At 46.0% G+C, this 21,229-nt stretch overlaps 1 protein-coding gene across 2 annotated transcripts; it reads right to left on the reverse strand.

Annotated features, from left to right (window-relative positions):
• Positions 1 to 1,028: 1,028 nt before the first annotated feature.
• Positions 1,029 to 20,857, reverse strand: LOC111856349 (TLC domain-containing protein 4-B-like). 2 transcript variants are annotated; one of them, XM_023836242.2, is made up of 8 exons: positions 20,802 to 20,857; positions 16,081 to 16,323; positions 7,927 to 8,076; positions 6,427 to 6,516; positions 4,741 to 4,799; positions 4,501 to 4,595; positions 3,964 to 4,037; positions 1,029 to 3,706 (listed from the first exon to the last, which is right to left on the reverse strand). In XM_023836242.2, the coding sequence occupies exons 3-8, from the start codon at positions 8,070 to 8,072 to the stop codon at positions 3,397 to 3,399; spliced, it is 774 nt and encodes a 257-aa protein (XP_023692010.1). In that variant the 5' UTR covers positions 8,073 to 8,076; positions 16,081 to 16,323; positions 20,802 to 20,857; the 3' UTR covers positions 1,029 to 3,396. The 2 variants fall into 2 exon arrangements, with proteins under 2 accessions (XP_023692010.1, XP_023692011.1); XM_023836243.2 differs by lacking the exons at positions 16,081 to 16,323; positions 20,802 to 20,857 and adding an exon at positions 10,077 to 10,913.
• Positions 20,858 to 21,229: the final 372 nt, after the last annotated feature.

Consider the following 21,229-nt stretch of genomic DNA (forward strand, 5'->3'; position numbering starts at 1 on the left):
AATCTACTTTGAAAATCTGTTCTCGTACAGCTCTGAAGTGATTTTTAAAAAGTATTTTTTTTAACGTACAGAAACGTTTTTAACAGCCGCCCTGCAGTGTCCATGTCCGTGTACCATCTTCCTTCTAGTTAAAAAAAAATGTCTCGCTTGTCCCAAGAGCGCATAAATGGCAGCGCGGATGGAGGGACAGGCTGTCGGCTCATTAGACGGGTGGAGATGATGGAGTTCCCAGCCCCCTGCATCAGAAGCCGTCTGCAGTGCTTTCAAGTAACAAGCAGCTAGAAGCGTTAGTCAGATCGTACTGCTGCCCCCCCCTCCCCCCACGTTTGATGACCATAAAAAGTTAAACGCCAAAGAGCACCTTATATTAGTTACTGTAAACTACTGTAGCGTGCATGCATAATTCTGCAAAGCGAGCAATCGGGGGCCAGTCATGGCTGACCGCCTGTGGGAGCTTACGGCATGGGGGTGCAGGGGCGGGGGGGGATGGTGGGTTTCGCCTGGACTTAACTTACGTGACCATGTTTAGTCAAAATCACTTTTGGGCACGGTCGCTGAGCCAGACGCTTGTTCGCGAGGCACGGGAGAAAGCGCTGGAATCAATCAGCGAGAGAACAGGAGCTGGCTGCCTTTTAACCCCCCCCCACCACCCACAAGCAGGAGTTGTAGCGTCACTGGTGTCTCCTTAAAGATGAAGCGTAAAACTTAACGATACAAAAAATGCCAAGTGCATTTTGTGACCCTTCTTGTACAAAGCGGGGCTATACTGCCCAATTTATCATTACTTCAGGCATTCTGGACGGCCGTGGTTTTTTGTACATTAATACAGAAGAATAGTTAACGGTGCTGATTTATGGTAAACATCAAACTGCAGATTACAAGAGCAGCTCTCTTCCTCACTTTTCACCAAACGCTTGCAGGTTTGTGTGCCTTAGATTATATAGAGACCCGCTGTTTCCGCAAAGTGCCTATATCAAAACACCGCATCATCCTTAAAACCGCCAGCACGCGTAAGAGAATTCAAAAACTTAACAGAAAATCCTTTATTATAGAAGAAAAAGTTTAATTTACCATCATAGTTAACTATTGAATAACCTGAACTATTTTGCTTTTTCCGCATGAATACCTTCCGTTCTGCTCAGTTGTCGCACACTGTCACGACAGTCTCGCCCGTAGAATAAGACATACCTTAAAAGTGCCAAACACAAACATACATTTGATTTTTCACAAATTTTAATTCATTCTATCATTATACGACTCTGCAAGTCTAAAATGCCACAAAGGGTCACTTGCTGTCCAGATATTGAACTTGACTAGGAGAGTAAGAGCAGAGATGCAGTAAAAAAGCAGTGCATGCTGCATCCCCTGGAAATGACAGATGCAGCACTGCAGCACAAATGCTGCTTCAGACAGTCCCAGATGGGTCTGGATCCCAGACCAACTGGGTCCCACTTTTACTATTTTTGGAAACTGCATCTTCATAATGTCTGCAAGCAACGTTCTATATGAATGTGTTATAAATGTATTACAAAGGTGCAGTTAATATAAAATCTTAGCAGGTCGGCCTGTCTATGTGTTTACAGTTGGAGAAATGCGACCACAAACGGCAAGAGAGGAGAGGAAGAAGCAAACTGGATTCAGACACAGCTGCGTGACACAGTGCGTCATACCCCTGAAGGGGTTCACCTGTCACTGTATTTTTATGCACAGTGTACAAGTAAAACCATGCACCTCTTACCCACACACTGTAATAAGTCATCTGTCATGATCTGTACTGGGCAAAGACACGGGACCTTTGTGTAACAGAAAAAAGAAGACCCAAGATGTTTATACATTAAGTACATTTGAGGTGATGTCACATAACAGACATTTAGTGCTCACAGTGAAGTCAACTTCAGCTTTTTTTTCCCACAAATAATACCAAAGAAGTTTTCATTAAAACTAGCTGAGCTGATTCCTTAGTAAAAACTACCATAATGACAGAAGATTATTGCATAAGAGTTTGAATCCACTTCGAGCCACAAAACTTGTTTGATATTCGCCACAAAGGATATTAAGACGATATAATGAACGATAAATTGAAAGTAATGGAGCAGCATAGAGGTCTGAGTGGATGATGTGGAATCTGTTATTCGTGCACATCTCCAGCATATTCTCCTGTCTTTTCTAGGGCTTGGGAGGAACCATAAGAACCATCAGAACCATCGGCTTCAAGCAGCAAGAACCAGGAAAGTCCCAATATACACCTACAAAGACAAAATATGAGAACAGCAGCCAAGACCCCTGATCTGAAACAGTGTCAGTGCCAGATGAAATCTGATGGCGGGACCCAAGGTATTTATGGGAGGATATGGGGGGTTAAAAGGGAGAGGGGGGAGGACAGACAAGCGCTTTTCCCTGTGGCTCCATAAAGAGAGGAAGCTACCGTACCACAGAAACCCTACTGGTCAAATTAAAAATTACAGTCAAGACTGTCACCAATTTACAGAGATGAAGCAGTTTAGAACAGACAAATATTACACGCCTGTAGGCATGGTGCCCATTACAAAACCACAGCCAGGCTCCCTGCAGCTGACTCTGTCCACATGTCACTGAACTCACAGGTCAAGAGCCCTGGGAACATGCAAAGGTGCCACGACATCCATGTAACCTCAGCCTTTACGTGCTCACAGACACGTCTGGTACCGTGTGTCATAGAAAATTTTCAGGTTTTCTGACAGCTTAAGAACACAACTGCAAAGAAGTGCTTTAGAGAAATCCCAAACTGAACACTTTCCTGCAGGAATGGGGATTAATGGACCATTATAAGAGCAAACCCATTCTGTATCAGCCAATACTGAGCTGTGAAGTCTGAGTTAGACACTCCTAGAACATGACAGGAACTGTCAAGAAACTTTTTGCCAACAAATGCTGGTTGTTCCCAGTTCTGAGGTAAGGGATCACAGACCGTGGAGAGAATCCAAGTCTTCAAAGGAAGCGCCGCTTCACTCGAGGCAGTCAGGCCGCGTTCTCGAGATCCTCACGGGGTCTGGCCCGGGTCCAGACCTCCCAAAACATGTGTGTTGTCCTCAGGGAAAACTGCTCCATCCGATGGCCCCTCCCAGGCAGCCGGGGGACAGGGGCGTCCCCGCAAGGTTCTCCTCCTGCTGACGGGTGACATGGGGTGGCTGTCACTAAGTCCTGCTGGCTTCTTTATGGGGGGGTGCAGAGGTCAGAGGCAAAAAGTCTCGGAACATTATTTTATCTGATGGGGGGGGGGGGGGGGGGGCAGTAATTTACTGGTCATATAATTACCGTCCCGTTAACAATTCCCCTGACGATTAAATCCAGGTTTAACGACACAATATGTCGGCTCTGATTAAAACAGACACCCTAGAGAGACCCCCGCTTCCTCCCTCAGTCATTGTGGTTGTTGGCCTGGTTTCTCTTTGTCTTGTGGGCGGTCAGGACCCGGTAGCAGCCTCGGGCGATTTTGTACATCCAGACGGTGTTGAGGACATCCAGGCAGATGCAGGACAGGATCCAGGCCGTCTGAGCGCCCAGGCCGAGCCGGTGGAACGCCGGAGTGCCGAACGTGGCCACCACCCGCAAATAGTAAGGAGGCATGACGGCGATGCGGACCAGGAAGAAGACCACCGCCATGGCAACGCCGTTGGCCACCACCAGGGTGTCCGAGCGGGGGAAGGACAGAGCCTCGAAGAACCACCTGAAAGAGGAAAAGGGCAGGCTTTTAATGGGGGGGGGGGGGGGGTGATCCATCATCAGAGGTGAATGAGTGGATTACTGAAGAAGTGTTAGGGTTACGAGAGATAAGAAGCGAGAGAGAGACGTGCTTTTAGATTGCTGGGACTGCGCTGCCATCCATCTAATCCAAACATCTACACGTTTCACACAGCAGACAAGACGGTGACAGAGCGAGTGGGGGGGGGGGGGGCACACGGAAACCAGAAAACGAGGTCTTACCTCTGATTCACGAAGGGGGTGGAGAGTTCCGAAATGAGGCGGAAATTGGCGAAATATGGAAGCACCCCCCGCGTCTGCAAAGGCATTGGGGAGGGAAAAGGCAACAGCAACACAGAGGTTAAAACAAATTCAGCAGAAAGACTGATGAGGAAGCTTCCGGAATGACCTATCGAGGTGAACCTACATAAAACACGTGACAGGCAGATACAGTCTGCAGAGAGACTTAAATGGATGCAGACGGCCTGCACAGGGATCTTCGCATCTGTAATTACTTGCAGTAATTATGTAATACGTGTGTTCATTTTAGAACAATAATTACCAAACATGCTACCTGTGCCTTTGAGGGCAGAAACATGTACACGTGTAACAGGCTTTACCTACGAGAAACAGCAGGCAAAAAAAGGACATAATTCATACTTCAAAAGTGCACAACCTCATTGTTTTTATGCATTAGTGTGACCTACATTCCGGCATTAAAACCCTAAAAAATCTCGAATGTTTTGCAATGCAGCTTTCGGGATCGTTCCAGCTTCCTACCAGAACGTATCCATATGCGTAGAGCGCAGCCAAGTGGTGACACACGAAAAATCCATCCCCCAGCGTACTCCAGTAGCACGTCACCGTTACCAGGTCTGCGTTGGACAGAGTGAAGTGGCGTAAGTGCGCCCCCTGCTGCTCAGTCGCAGCAATGACAAGTCACAGCAAACAAGTTTCTATTCATGCCTACAGAGGTATTATAAGGAATGAGAGCCACAGTCTGCATTAGGCAGGACTCACCGTAAAGTAGGTAACCGCAGGCTATAGCTACGTTAATCTGCACCAGCTTGGGGTCTCCCCTGTGTGGCAACGACAACACAGATATTAAAACAAGTAAGACAGCAACTGTGAAAAAAAATCAGGGGCCCCGTTTCACGAAGCAGCACTTCCTGTTCAGCCAGATAACTTGGCAGATTTAAGGTGGTCTGGGCTAAATTAACTTTATCTTCATTCACTTACATCTAGCCCAGACTTCCTTAAATCCAACATAGTTAATTATCTTAATTTTGTAGGTGCTGTATGCTGCTGCGTAGGGATCCGGTGACCCATTGGCTCTGGCTGTCTGTTAGCAGCAGCTGCAATTTCAAATGCAGGTGGACACATGTGTTTGCGCAGGTGTGTAAGCAGACGGAGCGTGACGCTGGTCCTGTCATGACCTCGGGGGACCTCGGCGTCACAGACCAGGCCGCTGATGCGTCGACAGTCCAGTATGCAACACACGCTGCATTCCCAGTTCCCATTTCCACAGTGTCCTGACACAGAAACACACACACACACACACACACATTTGTATTCATATCTTTATGGGGACTCTCCATTAATTTCTATGGGAAAAACCCTAATCCTTAAAATGTCAACCTTAACCCCTACTCAGCCCTAACCTTAAGTAACCAAACAGAATACAAGACTTTTGGACTTTTGGCATTTTTAGTTTTCTGATTGCTCACAGATTTTTATAAAATTGAGTTGCTAAAAAGAGTCAGGTTTGGTCCCCATAATGTAGTGTATACAACCCCCCCCCCCCCCCCCCACACACACACACACACACCCCCCAAATGAACCTATCCAATAAAAGATTATCTTCTCAAAGGAATTGTTCAAATAAACTGTAATTCTGCATGTTTACCTCAATAACCCACAATTATTCTGATAAATCCATTAACAAACATGAGATTAGTCGGAAACAATCCTTGAGGCAGGAAATGCACAGATCAGCGTGATGCTTAGGCGGGTAAATCTGTCACACGGAAAGTTTTAATTTATTAATGCCGTAAATCCCCCAGCTCTCCGAGCTGCTTCCCGCGATGTGACACTTGGCGATGGCAGAGCGGAAACTAACCTTCCAGCCACGTGAGAAGAGAAAGACGACAAAGAAGGAGAGAAGGAGGAGGGAGGAGGGACCTGGGAGAGAAACGCAAATGGGCAGGGGGGGGGGGAGGAAATGCTGAATGGTGATTGGAGGAGCCTGAGAGAGAAACACGAATGGGTGGGCAGAGTGTGGAAATGCTGAATGGTGATTGGAGGAGCCTGAGAGAGAAACACGAATGGGTGGGCATGGTGCAGAATTGCTGAATAGTGACTGGAGAAATCTGGGAGAGAACCACGAATGGGTGGGCAGAGTGAGGAAATGCTGAATGGTGATTGGAGGAGCCTGGAAGAGAAACACAAATGGGTGGGCAGGGTGCGGAAATGCTGAATGGTGTTTGGAGGAGCCTGGGAGAGAACCACGAATGGTTGGGCAGGGAGTGGAAATGCTGAATGGGGATTGGATGAGCCTGTGGAGTTTATTATTCGACTTTCACTAATGATGGTGCATCGGGAAGGGGGGGTCACAGAATGTGCCAACTGTACAGACTGACCACAAAAAGGGGCTGATTCACCCATGACACCCCCTAACCCCCGCCAGTCCTGCCCGGCTGCACTCACCACACTGGATCCACGTTGACGGCGTCATCAAACCACAGGATGTACAGGCAGAAGAAGCCGACGATGAGGGCGTGGATGGTGGACACCACCCTGGAAGGAGAGTGGGACCACCTCTGTTTTTAGTGCTGTATCATATCCCGTTAGCCTGCCGCTAAAGCTGTATCATATCCCGTTAGCCTGCCGCTAAAGCTGTATCATATCCCGTTAGCCTGCCGCTAAAGCTGTATCATATCCCGTTAGCCTGCCGCTAAACCGGCAATGACCCTCTTAAGCAATATGCCCACTATAAATAACCAAGGTGCAGTGACAATTTCACTAGCCTACTTTAACCCGCATAAAATAAACAGATTACCCAGGGCAAAACAATCAGATATTGCATCTACACACTCTCTCACACTTCCTGCAGATTTTGCAATGATTGGTTCCCTTTCCATCGAGGCCCTGCCATTGGGCAGCGCGGGCCAGTCAGGCTGACACTCTGACTTCCCAGATCAGTACCTGAGGTAACTGGAAGCTGTGGGCCCTGATCTCCCTCCCTGTTAGATTGTGTTACACTATCCGACCAGTAAGGGGAAAATATGTATGTTTTATGAGTAAGACGATAAGCCAGCTACACGTCTGCAATATCTAATATCGCTTTTCCGTGAATAATGTATAGTAATAACAACATAGACATTAAGGGGGATGATTAACTTATATAAATGAAGGTAACCCTTACACTCGCCGTCCAGAGACGATGCAAGAACACATTAACCTTTAATATTCAAAGTGTGAGTCTCAGACTCTCTGCGAACGTGGGTGAGGCCTTATTACAGAGTCAGTCATTCAAGAATTAATTAGGGTACGGAGCATGAGCACAGAGTCGTATCAGTCAGTTTCCTCTAACCCCCAAATTAATATGGCAGCTCTGACCTTTACACACTGGCCAGGGTAAGGCCATGTTAAGTGTGAGGTACTATTTACACGGCACTTTAAAATGGTACTGCCAATATTACTTTATTGCTGTTTGTATTAGTGAGAGTTCAAGTACACAGGAATTCTTCAGTCTTCAAATATCCCATCTCACTCTCCTATGAGACACATATAGAGGTGATGGTGGAAGCTCAGCCATTTATTAAGGGCCTTGCTGAAGAGGTCAAAGGTGATACAAGCTGATATATCTGCTGGCCAGGGGATTCAAACCAGTGACCTTCCGGTAACTGGCACAGAGCCACACAAAAGTGTGTATAAAACTCAATAAAGAACTTAAAGTTTTTACATTCAAATGTAACAATGTGACACATTGATTTAGAATTTTTAAATCGTATCTAATTGTCAACCATATGTTTAATTTGCCATTAAAGTGCAGACAGTTAAATAAAAAAAATAAAAAAAAGACCATGCAGGGAAATGTTGTGCATTATGTGACATCATGACGGGAGTCCTGTCGAAGTGCAAAGCCTGCTGAGAGGCGGGCAGACAGGGGCTGCAGCCGTGCTGCCGGGACCGACACGTCCTCACCTGGAGTTCCACTCGGTGAGCTTGCTGGGGGGCAGGCGCCTGTAGGCGGGGGTGACGGCCGAGGAGAGCAGCGGACTGACCACAAAGAAGAGCAGGTGGAAAGACAGGAAGCTGCCGCCCACCACTGCCAGCTCTCTCATCTCCATCCCTCTGCCGGGAGACGGGGGGCGGGGGGGCAGAGGGTAAGGGGTGGGCGTCCCCTTTAACACAACTATCAAATAAAGGCCAGCCTTTCCTCCTCATTTCTCCTCATTTCATTTCCCTGGACATAAAGGGACTGAGGTGTTCAGCTTGGGCTTTTCTTCAAATTTTAGCTTAAATTCATTCATATCTTTGGAGAGGAACAAACAGATTTAAGGAGTCCGAGGGCCCCCTGTCATGCAGTCGCAGCGAGACCCTACAGAGAAAAGCTACGGCTAAACAGCCAAAAGCAGACAAACACGCTGGCGATGTTTCAAACGACAGGCGAAAACAGCGTGTCAGGCAAGTTCTCCTCCTCTGACTCTACTGCCTGTTTTCCAACGAACTCTAACTCTTACCTTCTAACGCCCCCCCCCCTTCTGCTGCAGGTAATTTTATCTTCCCCCCCATCACAGTAAGTGAGAAGCGAAAGTTAATTAAAATTGCATTAATACAGCCAGATGGTCAGAAGCATTTTTAATGATGAATCTGTTTCACAATCTATAACTATAATATCTGCAGTAGCATGTTTGAAACTTATGTCTGATTGAATGCTGGATGCTGATATTCTGAAACCCACTCAGCGCCCAGATTATTAACAAACAGCCAGTGACGGAGGCCGCATAAATGCAGCACATAAACAGGCTCTGTAGGGTCACCGCTTTTTGGCTAAGCATTAGATGCCTGGTGGTTGATTTTGAATCCGGTGTGATTGCTTTGTGCCAGACGAGGTGGTCCCGGTATCTCAGAGTGGGCCACCTACCTGGATTTTCAAATAATAAGGTGTCGGGAGTTTAAAGAGAATACGGTAGCATCCAATCGGGGCAGTTCGGTTGCTGAAAACACCTTGCTAATGACCGAGCTCAAAGGAGAATTACTGCACTGGTTAAAGGTGACTGAAAGGCCACCATCCCCCCTTTAAATATACAGACAATAACTTAATTGCATCTTTGAAATGGGAGCCCCGGCCTCCAGTTACCCGACTCCAGTTCAGCCATTAAGAGTCAGGGTGAGGAGAGAAGCTACGGCAGCGCAGGCGATCCCGTAATGGGAAATCTCACTGGATTATTTACGGCATATTTCCGGAAAAGCGGAGGCTAGATCGGCGTAGCGCTACGTGCAGGTGATCCAGAATCGGGGACGGGTCAGCGACACAGCGCCCTGCGATAACTTCAGAACGCTTGCCAGTGAACGTCTGCTAATTGTACAATTTTACACAGACGAATAACGCCTCGGTGCTCGCGGTCCCCTGAAGGCTGGGATTTAGCCCTAGAAGGGTGTGGGGAATCAGGGTGTGCACTGACAGTCTCCCAAGGGAGGGTCGGGTGTCCACAATTATTAGTAACAGATTCAGTCTCACTTTTCCCTTTACGCTTACAGTTCTGGCTTTTCCGTTTCGTTTGTCTTTACTTGTGTCGCGGCAGCTCAGATCCCCGCTGCTCCCCAAGAAGTAAAAAGCCAATAATCTTGGCCCCAATAAAGCCGTCAATCGCCACACAGATCTCTGTTACGTGGTTCAGATCCAAATCCCAAACCCATGAACTAAAATCACAATCATATGGCCCGACTGCTCACAAGTCGGATTACTGCAAAGTCCCAATGCTTATCGCTCCTACTGCACAATTTGCAATGTTGCAAAACTCACAATGACCCCAATTATGGCTGCACTGTATCTAATCTTCGGTATAAACAGCTGTCAGCGAAGGACAAACACAAAGCTCTGCTGTCAGAGGACAGACGGTAAGTGTTTTCCCGACTGGAGCAAAGAGCGGTCAGTAGATCGACTGACTGAAATCCATTCTTTTTTTGGGACCGCCAAACACAACAAATACAGCACTTTGCAAACGTCTTAGGTAGTCAAAAGAAATGCTGAAAGCTGATTATCTGGATAGTAAGTGTATATTTGCACAGAAGAACACATTTTGACATTAGAATATATGCAAATTGAGAGTAACACAATAAAAACTAACAGGGATTCCTTCTGTCCGCCAAACAGTTACTGATGTAGTTGGACGGCTAGATGAACACCGATTCGGTTCCCAAACACCTCCTCAGGGGCACCTCAGCCATTCCATTTCACCACCTGCAAAGAACCTCAACAGGAGTCCAACAATTCTTATGAGAAACACTAGAAAAGCATTTGGATAAGGGAGGGAGATACTTCATGGTTAAACTTATACTTTGGGCAGAATTTTCACTAAACTTGTGATTTTATCCATTACCGTACATTTAGAAATCGCTGCCTGCCGCACAGTCAGGTTACCACGGACGCCCGCTCCATTCACAATGATAGCTGAACATCTGGTTGCACCAGCTACTAACGTATGTAATTCAAGAGTACAACAGCAGAACCCCTGGCAGGACCAAAGCTGAGAACCTTCAGGTCCATATCCTTCACTACTGTAAGGTGACCAACGAGGAATGGGAGGTGTACTTTGCACGAAGCTCGATTTCCTTCTCTTCGATTTCTGACAGCTTATGTTAATGAGGAAACACTTAATTAAAGAGAATACACAGGCATCCTTATACATGTCACCTCCCAAAGGTCCATAGGACAACTCAGCTCCCAGAAAAACTGCATTTTCAGGGCCAGAAGAACTCAAAGAAAACTTCAGTGAGATGGAAATTTAACAGCAAACATTATCGCCGACATAATAAAGTCCATTTAATGACATATAATATTATCAAGGTCTGATTTTAATTTTAAATCATTCGCGTAATGAAATTAAATGCAGGTAGTGAAAGGTAATGAACGCGTCGTAGCTGTGTTGTACAGCCAAAAACAACAGTAATGGGACCTCCGCCCCCCCCCCCCCCCCCACCCACATACACACACACACACACCAAAAAAAAAAAAAAAAACAACAACAACACAGTATTCATTACTTACAATCGCTTCCTTACTGAAATCAATATGTCGATGAGCATATTAAATAACACAACAGTCTTCTGGTGAATGTTTCCACAGCGAAATTTAGTAGAGTTAGTTTGTAAGTTTCCATTGCGTGCATAGCTACCTGACAATCCAGTCTTAGTCTACGTGTCAACTGCTTTAGTGCATAACAAAGTTACCGAGTCTCCTACAAAGCTTAAGTCCCTGTCTCTAAAAAGAATATTTGCACTCTGCAATCATAACTTCTAAATGCTCTCCTTAAGGTAATTTTAACTGCAAAAAGGAAAAAAATGCCAAATATTTTAAAAATACCTGATGACAGTAGCATAGGTCTATCGATGAGTGTGCTGTCGTCCTTCGACGCCTACAAACTAGCCCTAACTTCGTATAAAACGTACTTTTTCGGATATTTTCTAGCGGTTTTGCAAGATCTTTATATCCGCAGGTTGCCACAGCAGCAGAAGTTGGACACAGAGCAGCGATCGCGGCTCACCGCTCAGAAAGTTCATTGCGCCGTTTTATATTTCGGCACTTTACAAATGAATGGAATTCTGCGTCACGCCGCAGGCTCCGCCCACCGACGTCCCTCCAGATCTCCGCGCCTGCCAAAGCGAAGCTTGAGAAACAGTCAGGTCCCATTCAGCTGCTCTTTGGGTGGCCTCAATCCCACACACAAATGAAACCCGACTTCACTGCAGACTGAAATGCGGGGCACATTTCCCATCCCCATTTTTCTAAGCGGAAGGCATGACATCCATTCCTGTAGGCATCAACCCTGGAAAAAAGGAAAAGATCGTATAGCTGAACACAATTATTTGCTGGAGAGAGAGAAAGAAGGAAAAAAGACAGAACGAGAGAGAAAGACAGCCAAACGTTTTCTTGATAATGCAGTACGTTACCGAAACCTAAATTTCTCACAATATGTTGTTCTACACGAAAGATGATATGGCCCGGGAAGACGTTAGTCAACCTTTAATACCAAACGACAAATTAACATTTTTAAAGCCATTATATTTATTTCTATTGATATACACGTATTTACCACATATTCAACTATTTATACGCTTAAAGTGAATATATGCAGCATAAATTTTAAGATAATATTTAAATGTAATTTAGAAAACTGCAAATAACTCCTGCCACTTACAAAGCAAGTTAAATTGATGCTGAATTTAATTCCTGGTATTTTTAGCGTAATTGTAGATGTCTTGACACATCGAAATCATTTACTGTTCATTATTAGCGACCAGGGGTGTACCTAGAAATTCTGGGGCCCCTGACAAAATGTCGCGTGCTCCCCCGTCCAATTTCATGTATTCCAGGTCCCCTGTCAAACGCTGGGGGCCCTGAATCTGCCTGGGTACCCATGTCCCCTTCGACGCCCCTGTTAGCGACATCCATAGAGGGCATTTTGACTTGTCAAAAATCTTACTGAAATCTAGACGTAAAATGTGCATTTAAAGCCAGCATGTGTAATACCACGGCTGGACAGAAGATGGCAACATTGTCTCGTTGCTGCATTACAGTAGTTTAATATTGATCTTTATTCTAATTGGATATATCACGGACGCGCTCAACGTTCCGATGTAATACACTTAACAGGTATCTAAAAGGGAGTTACCCTACCCTCTCTAACTGCATCCATCTACTGTTCATTAGCATACTGAACACGAAGAATAAAATTATGTTTAGAAGGAAAACAGAGGAGAACTCAGATTTAAAAAGGTAATAGATTTTGACAACAAATAACGTGGAAAAATATTGCCTTATCTCTTTAGGAACATTAAAATAAACGGCAGTGTTACTCTGTAGCGGGAATGAATCACATCAGTAAATATCTATCTAGGCCTATATGAATGGTTGCAATATTAATTTACAAACCACGTTCGTCTGTGGCACAACAGAAAGCACAAAAATGTTCTTTCAGTGTGTTGAACGCCTCCATTCAGTGCTCCTTTCTCTGCACCATTGAGATATCGCTTTAGCGTAGCCTTGCTGCGGTTTAAGCGTGCATGTGCTTGTGTTGGAAAACGGAGCTTTTGACTAGGGCTGGGAAATAGGATTATTTTTATTGAAGACTTTTAAAAAACTAAAGTTAGAGTTAAAAAAAAAACTTTCCCGAACTAGCGCAGCAGACACGACAAACGCACACGTTTTAAAACGAGATTATTGCACCTTTTGCTTGTTACATCCGCAGCCAGATACTGCAGAGGGACCGCGTGCTGCTTATTACCTCCGGCATAGTGATTTTATTTTTCTTTACTCAGATTGAATTTCTACATTGGGTTGGAAAAAACGTGGGCGGCTTTAAATTTCACACAGAAACACACTCACGAAAACAGTTTGGTCACAGAAGAGTAATATGATTTGAACACTTTAAACGACGAATAAGAATGCCCGACTCACACTTTGTGACAACTATTATACATCTGTCAAACGGCAGCATGACACGCCACGCTATCTGAATGGCTGTACGCTATTTTTGACAGCACTGACACATCTGTTGAAAATTGCAACAAGCGATTTAATACTCAGAAGCGCTGCATGATGTCGATGTTGGGAAAAAAAATCTGAAAAAATTGTTACAAGGCAGTTAGATGCTCAGTTGCGTATGAATGTCAACAGCGTTAAAGGTTAACCAGCCGGGACCCGGCAGCCAGCGATCGCTGCGGGAATACTGACACAACCTGGCAGATAAGAGCACTGAAAACAATTATATCCCCATTGTGTGGACAGTCTGTGTATTTCTGTATAGTGCGGACGGAGAGAGAATTATACTGAATGTTTAGTAATGAGATAAATGAATACATTATGAGAATAGTAAGCGCGTTTCATCGAAGTGTTGCATATAATTAAATATACATTTCCGTATTCTGTACCTATCCATGTGGCCCATATTTGGAAATCACCCGCCACCCGCTCCTGCAGTGTCGTTCTTTATCAAATCACGCGGCTAATTAACAAAAGATTACGCAGCAATTAGCGGTCCATTAATTATACACTTATTAATTTAGACCTGCAGAGTGAGGGAGTGGGAATGGATAGAAGAAAGACGTTTTTGTTTGTGTGGCCAGAAGCTGACAAGGTAGTTTCATTTGATAAATTTGAGAATAGACTAAGATGCCAAATGAACATAGCATGTTCATCTTGTGTTTAAGTGTGTGTGTGTGTGTGTGTGTGTCTTTGAGAGACGAAACATCTGACAATTAAAGCTCTTTGCAGAAGAATCAGGAGAGTGATGATTAATATTAAAGTTAATATTAATTAGTTTCCCTCTGTCTTTCCCAATCACCCCACTTTCCATTCCCCCTACTACCCTTTTGTCAAAAACCAGGGTCAAATGTCATTCCTCCTTGTTGTCAGGGTAGCCAATCACCTCATATTCTGCAGCAACCGTTGTCCAGGCAACCAAGGGATTTGGTTGCTAGGTACCAGGAGCTATGCACAGGATTGTTATTTATTTATTTATAATCTTTATTAGTTTATCTATTCTAAATGCGCACAGACCCTGACACACGAAGACACACACACACACACACAATGTGCAGCAATACGTTGTTGCTCCAGCTGTTTACGGGATTGTTAAACCAGCACTACTACACACATAACCCTGGGCTACCAAACGTGTGTAAAAGCACCAGACAGTCAATACTGGTGGCCCTCTAACACTTTAGTCGCTTCTGTTTTTCTGTGCTTATGTGGCCTGTCTCCAGGGACGGACACATATCTTTCGGGTGTTTGGATTCGCATTAACCTAATGAGGGTAGTTTCTTTACAGAGTTAATTACACATCTCTAACTGGCTGAACATGAGCTTTTGTCTGGAAGAAAAAAACGTACGACATAATCATAGCGGAAGACAAAATCAACGGCGATTACTACAACAGCTAGCTAGCGGCCCCCCAAGTCGAATTTCACTGTTATTTTCACATTTTAATGCTAGTTGTAACACTGACAAACGTGGAGGCCAGAAATATCGGACGACACATTTCCTTCGAGTGAAGTTCACCAGATATCGGCGTGTCAGTAGGGTGATTCCTCACTGCCTATACGGTCAAGTGACGTCCATGTGGCTGCAAGCAGCCTTTAGTCACTGTGAAATGCAGTGACACTGAAACAGGCAGAGCGCCATTTCAGCCCTGGAATACTCCATTCTGTTTGAAATGCAGTGCGGAGGGCTGGCCAAAGAGCATTATTAAATTTTCATTTGGGGAGAGTCTTGCGTCATGGATACAATCACCTTTGGAGGTCCTGTGGGTTTACAAACTGGGGACCCTCCCACCCCTGCCCAAATACTATCACCCCATCAGTGCCCCACCCAACGTCTTTGCTAGTGGCAGAGTTCTTTGACTCATGGGGGGTCGAGGAGAAGCTGTCGCCGTGAAAACATGGGATTTACATAATCTTGTTAAATCCCATTTCAAAAGTGCTAAATTATGAACGCTGAAAAAATGAAACGGCGAAGCTGATAAATAATTCGATACCCGCCTTGGGATTTTTCACTCACGCCTACTCTTTGTTCCCTGTAATGCCATGCTGCTTCTTATCCCATAATACTCTGCCACGCACAGTACTGCAAGCTGGCGAGTAACTTACAGCAGCTCGACAGGCGCACGCACACACACACACATACTCACACACACACACTTACACAATCTCACACATACACATACTCACACACACACACCCACACACACATACACACTCACACACACATACTGATACACACACACATACTCACACACACATACTCACACACACATACTCACACACACGGCTCCGCTCTGGCTGCCTGTACATTTCCCCATGCGCGACTCTTCAAGTGAAAGTTTCCTAATTAAACTCTGCAGGTGTTGCAGACTGTGCTCCATGCTGCTGAATTTTAGCAATATGTGACATTTCTTTAGTTTTATTATATTTTCCTTTGTTGGATGTTGAACATTTCGAAGATTAATTAATTTACACAATCCATCCATCCATCCAGTTGTTTATCTATAGATACGAGATAAACAAACAACGATCGACAAGAACATAATTTCAGAAGAGTAATTACAATTTGCTACATTAAACTCAGGTGCTTACCCTGGCAGGGGGGAGGGGGGTCAGTGTTGGAGCCTCTTCCCTACCTTCCAACACCCAAAATGGCAGCTGCAGTTTGCACTGAAGTGCGGGGCCCTTGGAGCCGATGGCTTCCACTCAGCTACGTGTATTCTCAAGCAATAACATCCAAATCCGTATTATCGGCCTAAGAATACCCGTGGTCGAGCCTGGAGCTCTGGGCCGCTACCCCTGCTGCCATCCTCCTCTTCACGGCACACAGAGCGTCTGCGAAGGACCAAAAAAACAGAATAAGAGCATGTTGGGGAAACAGCATTTCTACGAGGCGTGAGAGACCCAAGGAGGCAGACATGTTGGATAACCAGATGCCTGCAGGGAGAGTGATGTTCAAGGACAGGAAGCAGAAAACTACAAAATCCAGACCTTCACCATACCACCAGAAAAGGTGCTTAGACCAAACTGGTGTCCCACTGAGGGCATACCCTGCCTAGTGGGATAGGACCCAGGCCTCTTCCTGGAGAAGCAGGAGGAAGATGGATGGCAGTAATAGTACTGCATTAGCTTCAGCGGCAGACTGTGAGTAGTAATAGTACTGCATTAGCTTCAGAGCCAGACTGAGTATTAATAGTATACTGCATTAGCTTCAGAGGCAAACTGTGAATATTAATAGTACTGCATTAGTTTCAGAGGCAGACTGTGAGTTGTAACAAATACTGCATTAGCTTCAGAGGCAGACTGTGAATATTAATAGTACTGCATTAGCTTCAGAGGCAGACTGTGAGTTGTAACAAGTACTGCATTAGCTTCAGAGGCAGACTGTGAATAGTAATAGTACTGCATTAGTTTCAGAGGCAGACTGAGTTGTAACAAGTACTGCATTAGCTTCAGATGCAGACTGTGAATAGTAATAGTACTGCATTAGCTTCAGAGGCAGACTGAGTTGTAACAAGTACTGCATTAGCTTCAGATGCAGACTGTGAATAGTAATAGTACTGCATTAGTTTCAGAGGCAGACTGAGTTGTAATAAGTACTGCATTAGCTTCAGATGCAGACTGTGAGTAGTAATAGTACTGCATTAGCTTCAGAGGCAGACTGTGAGTAGTAATAGTACTGCATTAGCTTCAGAGGCAGACAGCGTGTAGTAATAGTACTGCTTTAGCTTCAGTGGCAGACTGTGATTAGTAATAGTACTGCATTAGCTACAGTGAGTAGCAGTTGCAAGAATAAATACTAAATACTGTGTAATGTACAAGGTACGCTAGATGGCTCAACATGCAGTGAGGTGCAGAAGGTGGTGGGTGGGTCACAAACAGAGCCATTTAAAGATGCGTTCAATAACTAACACCCATGTTTGGGAGCTCAGTGTAGCGGCTGTCAGGAAGCACAGCCAGAGGCAGAGGGGAGGGCAGCACTGCTGGGGGGCAGCTGGGATCGTTATCACACTGCTTGGCCTCCCAGCACCTCCACAAGCCAATCACGGGGAAGACGGTGAGAGTGTTTAGGGAAGGGGGAGGCGACAGGGCGGGGGTGTTTAGGGAAGGGGGAGGCGACAGGGCGGGGGTGTTTAGGGAAGGGGGAGGCGACAGGGCGGGGGTGTTTAGGGAAAGGGGGGGCGACAGGGCGGGGGTGTTTAGGGAAGGGGGAGGCGACAGGGCGGGGGTGTTTAGGGAAGGGGGAGGCGACAGGGCGGGGGTGTTTAGGGAAGGGGGAGGCGACAGGGCGGGGGTGTTTAGGGAAGGGGGAGGCGACAGGGCGGGGGTGTTTAAGGAAGGGGGGGGCGACAGGGCGGGGGTGTTTAGGGAAAGGGGGGGCGACAGGGCGGGGGTGTTTAGGGAAAGGGGGGGCCACAGGGCGGGGGTGTTTAGGGAAGGGGGGGGCGACAGGGCGAGGGTGTTTAGGGAAAGGGGGGGCGACAGGGCGGGGGTGTTTAGGGAAGGGGGGGGCCACAGGGCAGGGTAGTTTAGGGAAAGGGGGGGCGACAGGGCGGGGTAGTTTAGGGAAAGGGGGGGCCACAGGGCGGGGGTGTTTAGGGAAGGGGGGGTGGGGAGCTAAGGGGCCCCAAACAGTCAGGCACAGGCAGTGCAGTCGGCCGGATAATGACTCCTGTGGAAACCTGGTGCTGATGCCACATTCCAAGCTGAAGATGGACGACACCTCAGAGCGACACGGGAGAGCAAAACGGCAAAGTGAAACGGGAAGAAACGGTTACATCGGGAGCGGGAGGGGTGGGGGGGGGCACAGGCACAACCCCCCCCCCCCACTGAGGAGCCTGAGTGCTGCCCTATGGCTTCATATAATCTGCCCTCACCGTTCATCTAATCAATGCTAATCAGGGACAGTCACCCAATCAGAGCCCATGCTACCTAACCGTATGGCCTCAGAGTGACGCACCAGCCGGACTGACCAGACCCGGCTAATTATGAAAGGGACATCAGCACAGGCGTCCGGCAGCCTGGGATTAATGATCATGGTCCTGTCCTCCAGCTCCCTCGCGGGCGTGGCCTCCTGACCTGTGCGGGGCACTGATCGCCAGGCAGGCCGGGACGGGGGCTGCCTTCTGCACCGTGGACAGCTCTCAGCAGACCCACCCCCCCAGGCTACACCTCCTTCCCAAACAGAAGCCTCCTGGTGTCTCTCACTGCCTACAGCTGGCCATCCACCTCTCCTGTCTCCGTCTCCCCATGCCTTTCAGTCTCCTGTTCCCATTACCACTCACTGCAACATTCTTACTGTCTGTCTTCCTCCATCTGTTTGCTGACTTCTCCCTCCCCTCCTCTCTCTCTCTGTTGCCCCCCCCCCCCTTCAGTTTCTGCTGGTTTGGACTCCATGTCCCACCCCATTTCCTGACTGGGACCATTATAAGCACACACACACACACACACACACACACACACACACACACACACACACAGAAATACTCATCCCCAGTCAACACAAAACAGATGGGATGAAACTTTTCCATTTTTTATGCAGTGTCTCACTCTTGATCAATAAGAATTTCGCCGACAAAAAAATGAGGTGAGCAAGTTCAGCTCCCAGCCCACATGAAATGCGGCGCAAAAGCGCACGAAATCGCTGCAGCAGCTCATAAGGCGTATGCGCACTCACACACACACGCGCACTCACACACACGCCCTGCTCCACATCCAACATGCTGCCACACATAATAAATCTAGGACTATCGTCTCAGCTTTAAGAAACAAAAGCACGCTTGAGAATATGCATTAAAATAAAAGAAAAACAGCGAAAGTGAGGTAAAGCTGTTCTTAGTTAATTAGAGAATTAGATATATGTAACTCCACAACACGGCCGTTGTCAAACTAGCGTTCATTAAACAGAATGCCAGAGAAGTTGTACAATGAGGTTTAAAGGGAAAATGTTCCTCTCGGTCAGTTTCACTGGTTTTACTGGCGTTTTTTTCTTAATGATATTAATGAGAGGAGATGCACGTGCTGCTTACGGTGAGGCCCCGTTTCACGTGCGCGGCGGTGTGTAAACGCGCTGTCAGCGCGTGACTGCAAAAGGGGCCCTTATTTAAAAAGCGCAGATCGGCCTCGAGGGAAGCTAGCATTCCATTCATATAAATATCTAAAGTGCATTAAGTCTGAAATATAATTATATTATCATTTAAGCAACAATTAAAATTTATCAAGTATTAACTTTTTATTTATGGATCTACAGGCCTGTTAAAATTTAAACAACTATATCTTATTTGAAGAATGTGCCGTTTTTGATGAAGGCAAATAATCTTAAACTGTACGCATATTCAATGGCGTTTCGAGCACGGTATTCAGTCATGTTACAGGCCTACTACAATGTTAAGTTATATAGGCTATTATGTATTTGAAATTCGCGTCAAAGCATTACAGATGTTATCTAATCCTATTAAATACAATAAAGCAATGTAACAAGGATATCGCTCTTTGAAAGCTAGGACTAGGCAATTCATTTATATTTTATGCAGCACACACAGTTCATAAAACAACACACGGTTTATTACTTTTTTAACCACAAAACCTAGTCGTGGGTTTTGTCTACGACTTAAAATGTTTATTTCTGCCCTTACCTTCCAGGCTACGTAAGCTTGAAAATGTACACTTCGGAAACACAAAGGTCAGGATTTGCATCAACTCTTTTAACACATAAACGCAACACTGCAATATCGGTAGAAAAGTAACTTGTCAATTAAACGGAAACAGAAAAAAACGTGATATTTTTTCTTTTACACGCGTCACAGTAAAATTGAGGCTTTCTTTATAATTATATAATTTAATTGTACGTTCATCGCAATCATTTAACATTAGCCTACGCTGTCGTGAAACGCAGGCTAATGAAAGTTGCACAAGTTACCAGTATATTATATATTAGGTAAAATAACCAATGAAAGTACACTTTTGTCAGAATTGCTCGCCGTGATGATAAAGCAGCGACACAACGCGCCGACAAACGGAGAGGGACTCGGGCGGCGTGTAGTAACGTGTTTAAAACACCGAAATCGTGACATACTGCAAGGCTCCGGTCGCCGTGGACTTTGAATATTTACGATTTACTCTGGATCCGATTATAAACCCGAAGCGACAACAAAGCCGATTCATGCATAAAGTATAAAGCTTTAAAGCTGTAGCGTATTGCACAAATTAAAGTGGAGCGTCTTCCGTCTCAAGTTATCGGCTGCGTGTTACGGAGCAGCGCATGAAAAGCAGACAGCCTCTTAGTATTTGTATGGTTTATTTTAAGAACTCACCCGTTACCTGCCCTGCCATTGTCTTCAATCACTCAAGCCGGCTCAAAATACTGACCGTGTATTAGAAAAAAATGTAGCAATTATGGCAAAGGGAAACGCCCCCCATCCCGGCAGCTCATCCGACACACACTCAAACACAGACACACACACGCTCCCCCCTCCCATTGCTCATTCAATCGTTCCTTTTAGCAGCAAAAACACAGGTGTGGTGAGCTGCACGCTTACAGGCGCTTATCCAGGGCGAGAATCTGCTCATTCCTTGTTGTTGTCCCTCCTTCCTTTTTCAAATACACAGACACACACGCGTAGACGCGCCCGGTCACGCAGACACGCATGGACACACCGCCTCTAACCTTCTTACATTTGCGTCTGTCCGTCATGGAGAGTCTACGGCGGACGTGGGGCGCGGTGCGATCGATTTGCTTCTA

Source organism: Paramormyrops kingsleyae, chromosome 22 (assembly GCF_048594095.1).
Source record: "Paramormyrops kingsleyae isolate MSU_618 chromosome 22, PKINGS_0.4, whole genome shotgun sequence".
Taxonomy (NCBI): Eukaryota; Metazoa; Chordata; class Actinopteri; order Osteoglossiformes; family Mormyridae; genus Paramormyrops; species Paramormyrops kingsleyae.

Excerpts from the sequence above, each read along its gene's own strand:
- LOC111856349 (XM_023836242.2), bottom strand. The coding sequence starts at position 8,072 with ATGGAGATGAGAGAGCTGGCAGTGGTGGGCGGCAGCTTCCTGTCTTTC. Across the intron at positions 4,800-6,426 it reads GTCAACGTGGATCCAGTGTG|GGGAGACCCCAAGCTGGTGC; the intron begins GTGAGTGCAGCC and ends GTTGCCACACAG. Across the intron at positions 4,038-4,500 it reads ACGCATATGGATACGTTCTG|ACGCGGGGGGTGCTTCCATA; the intron begins GTAGGAAGCTGG and ends ATGCCTTTGCAG.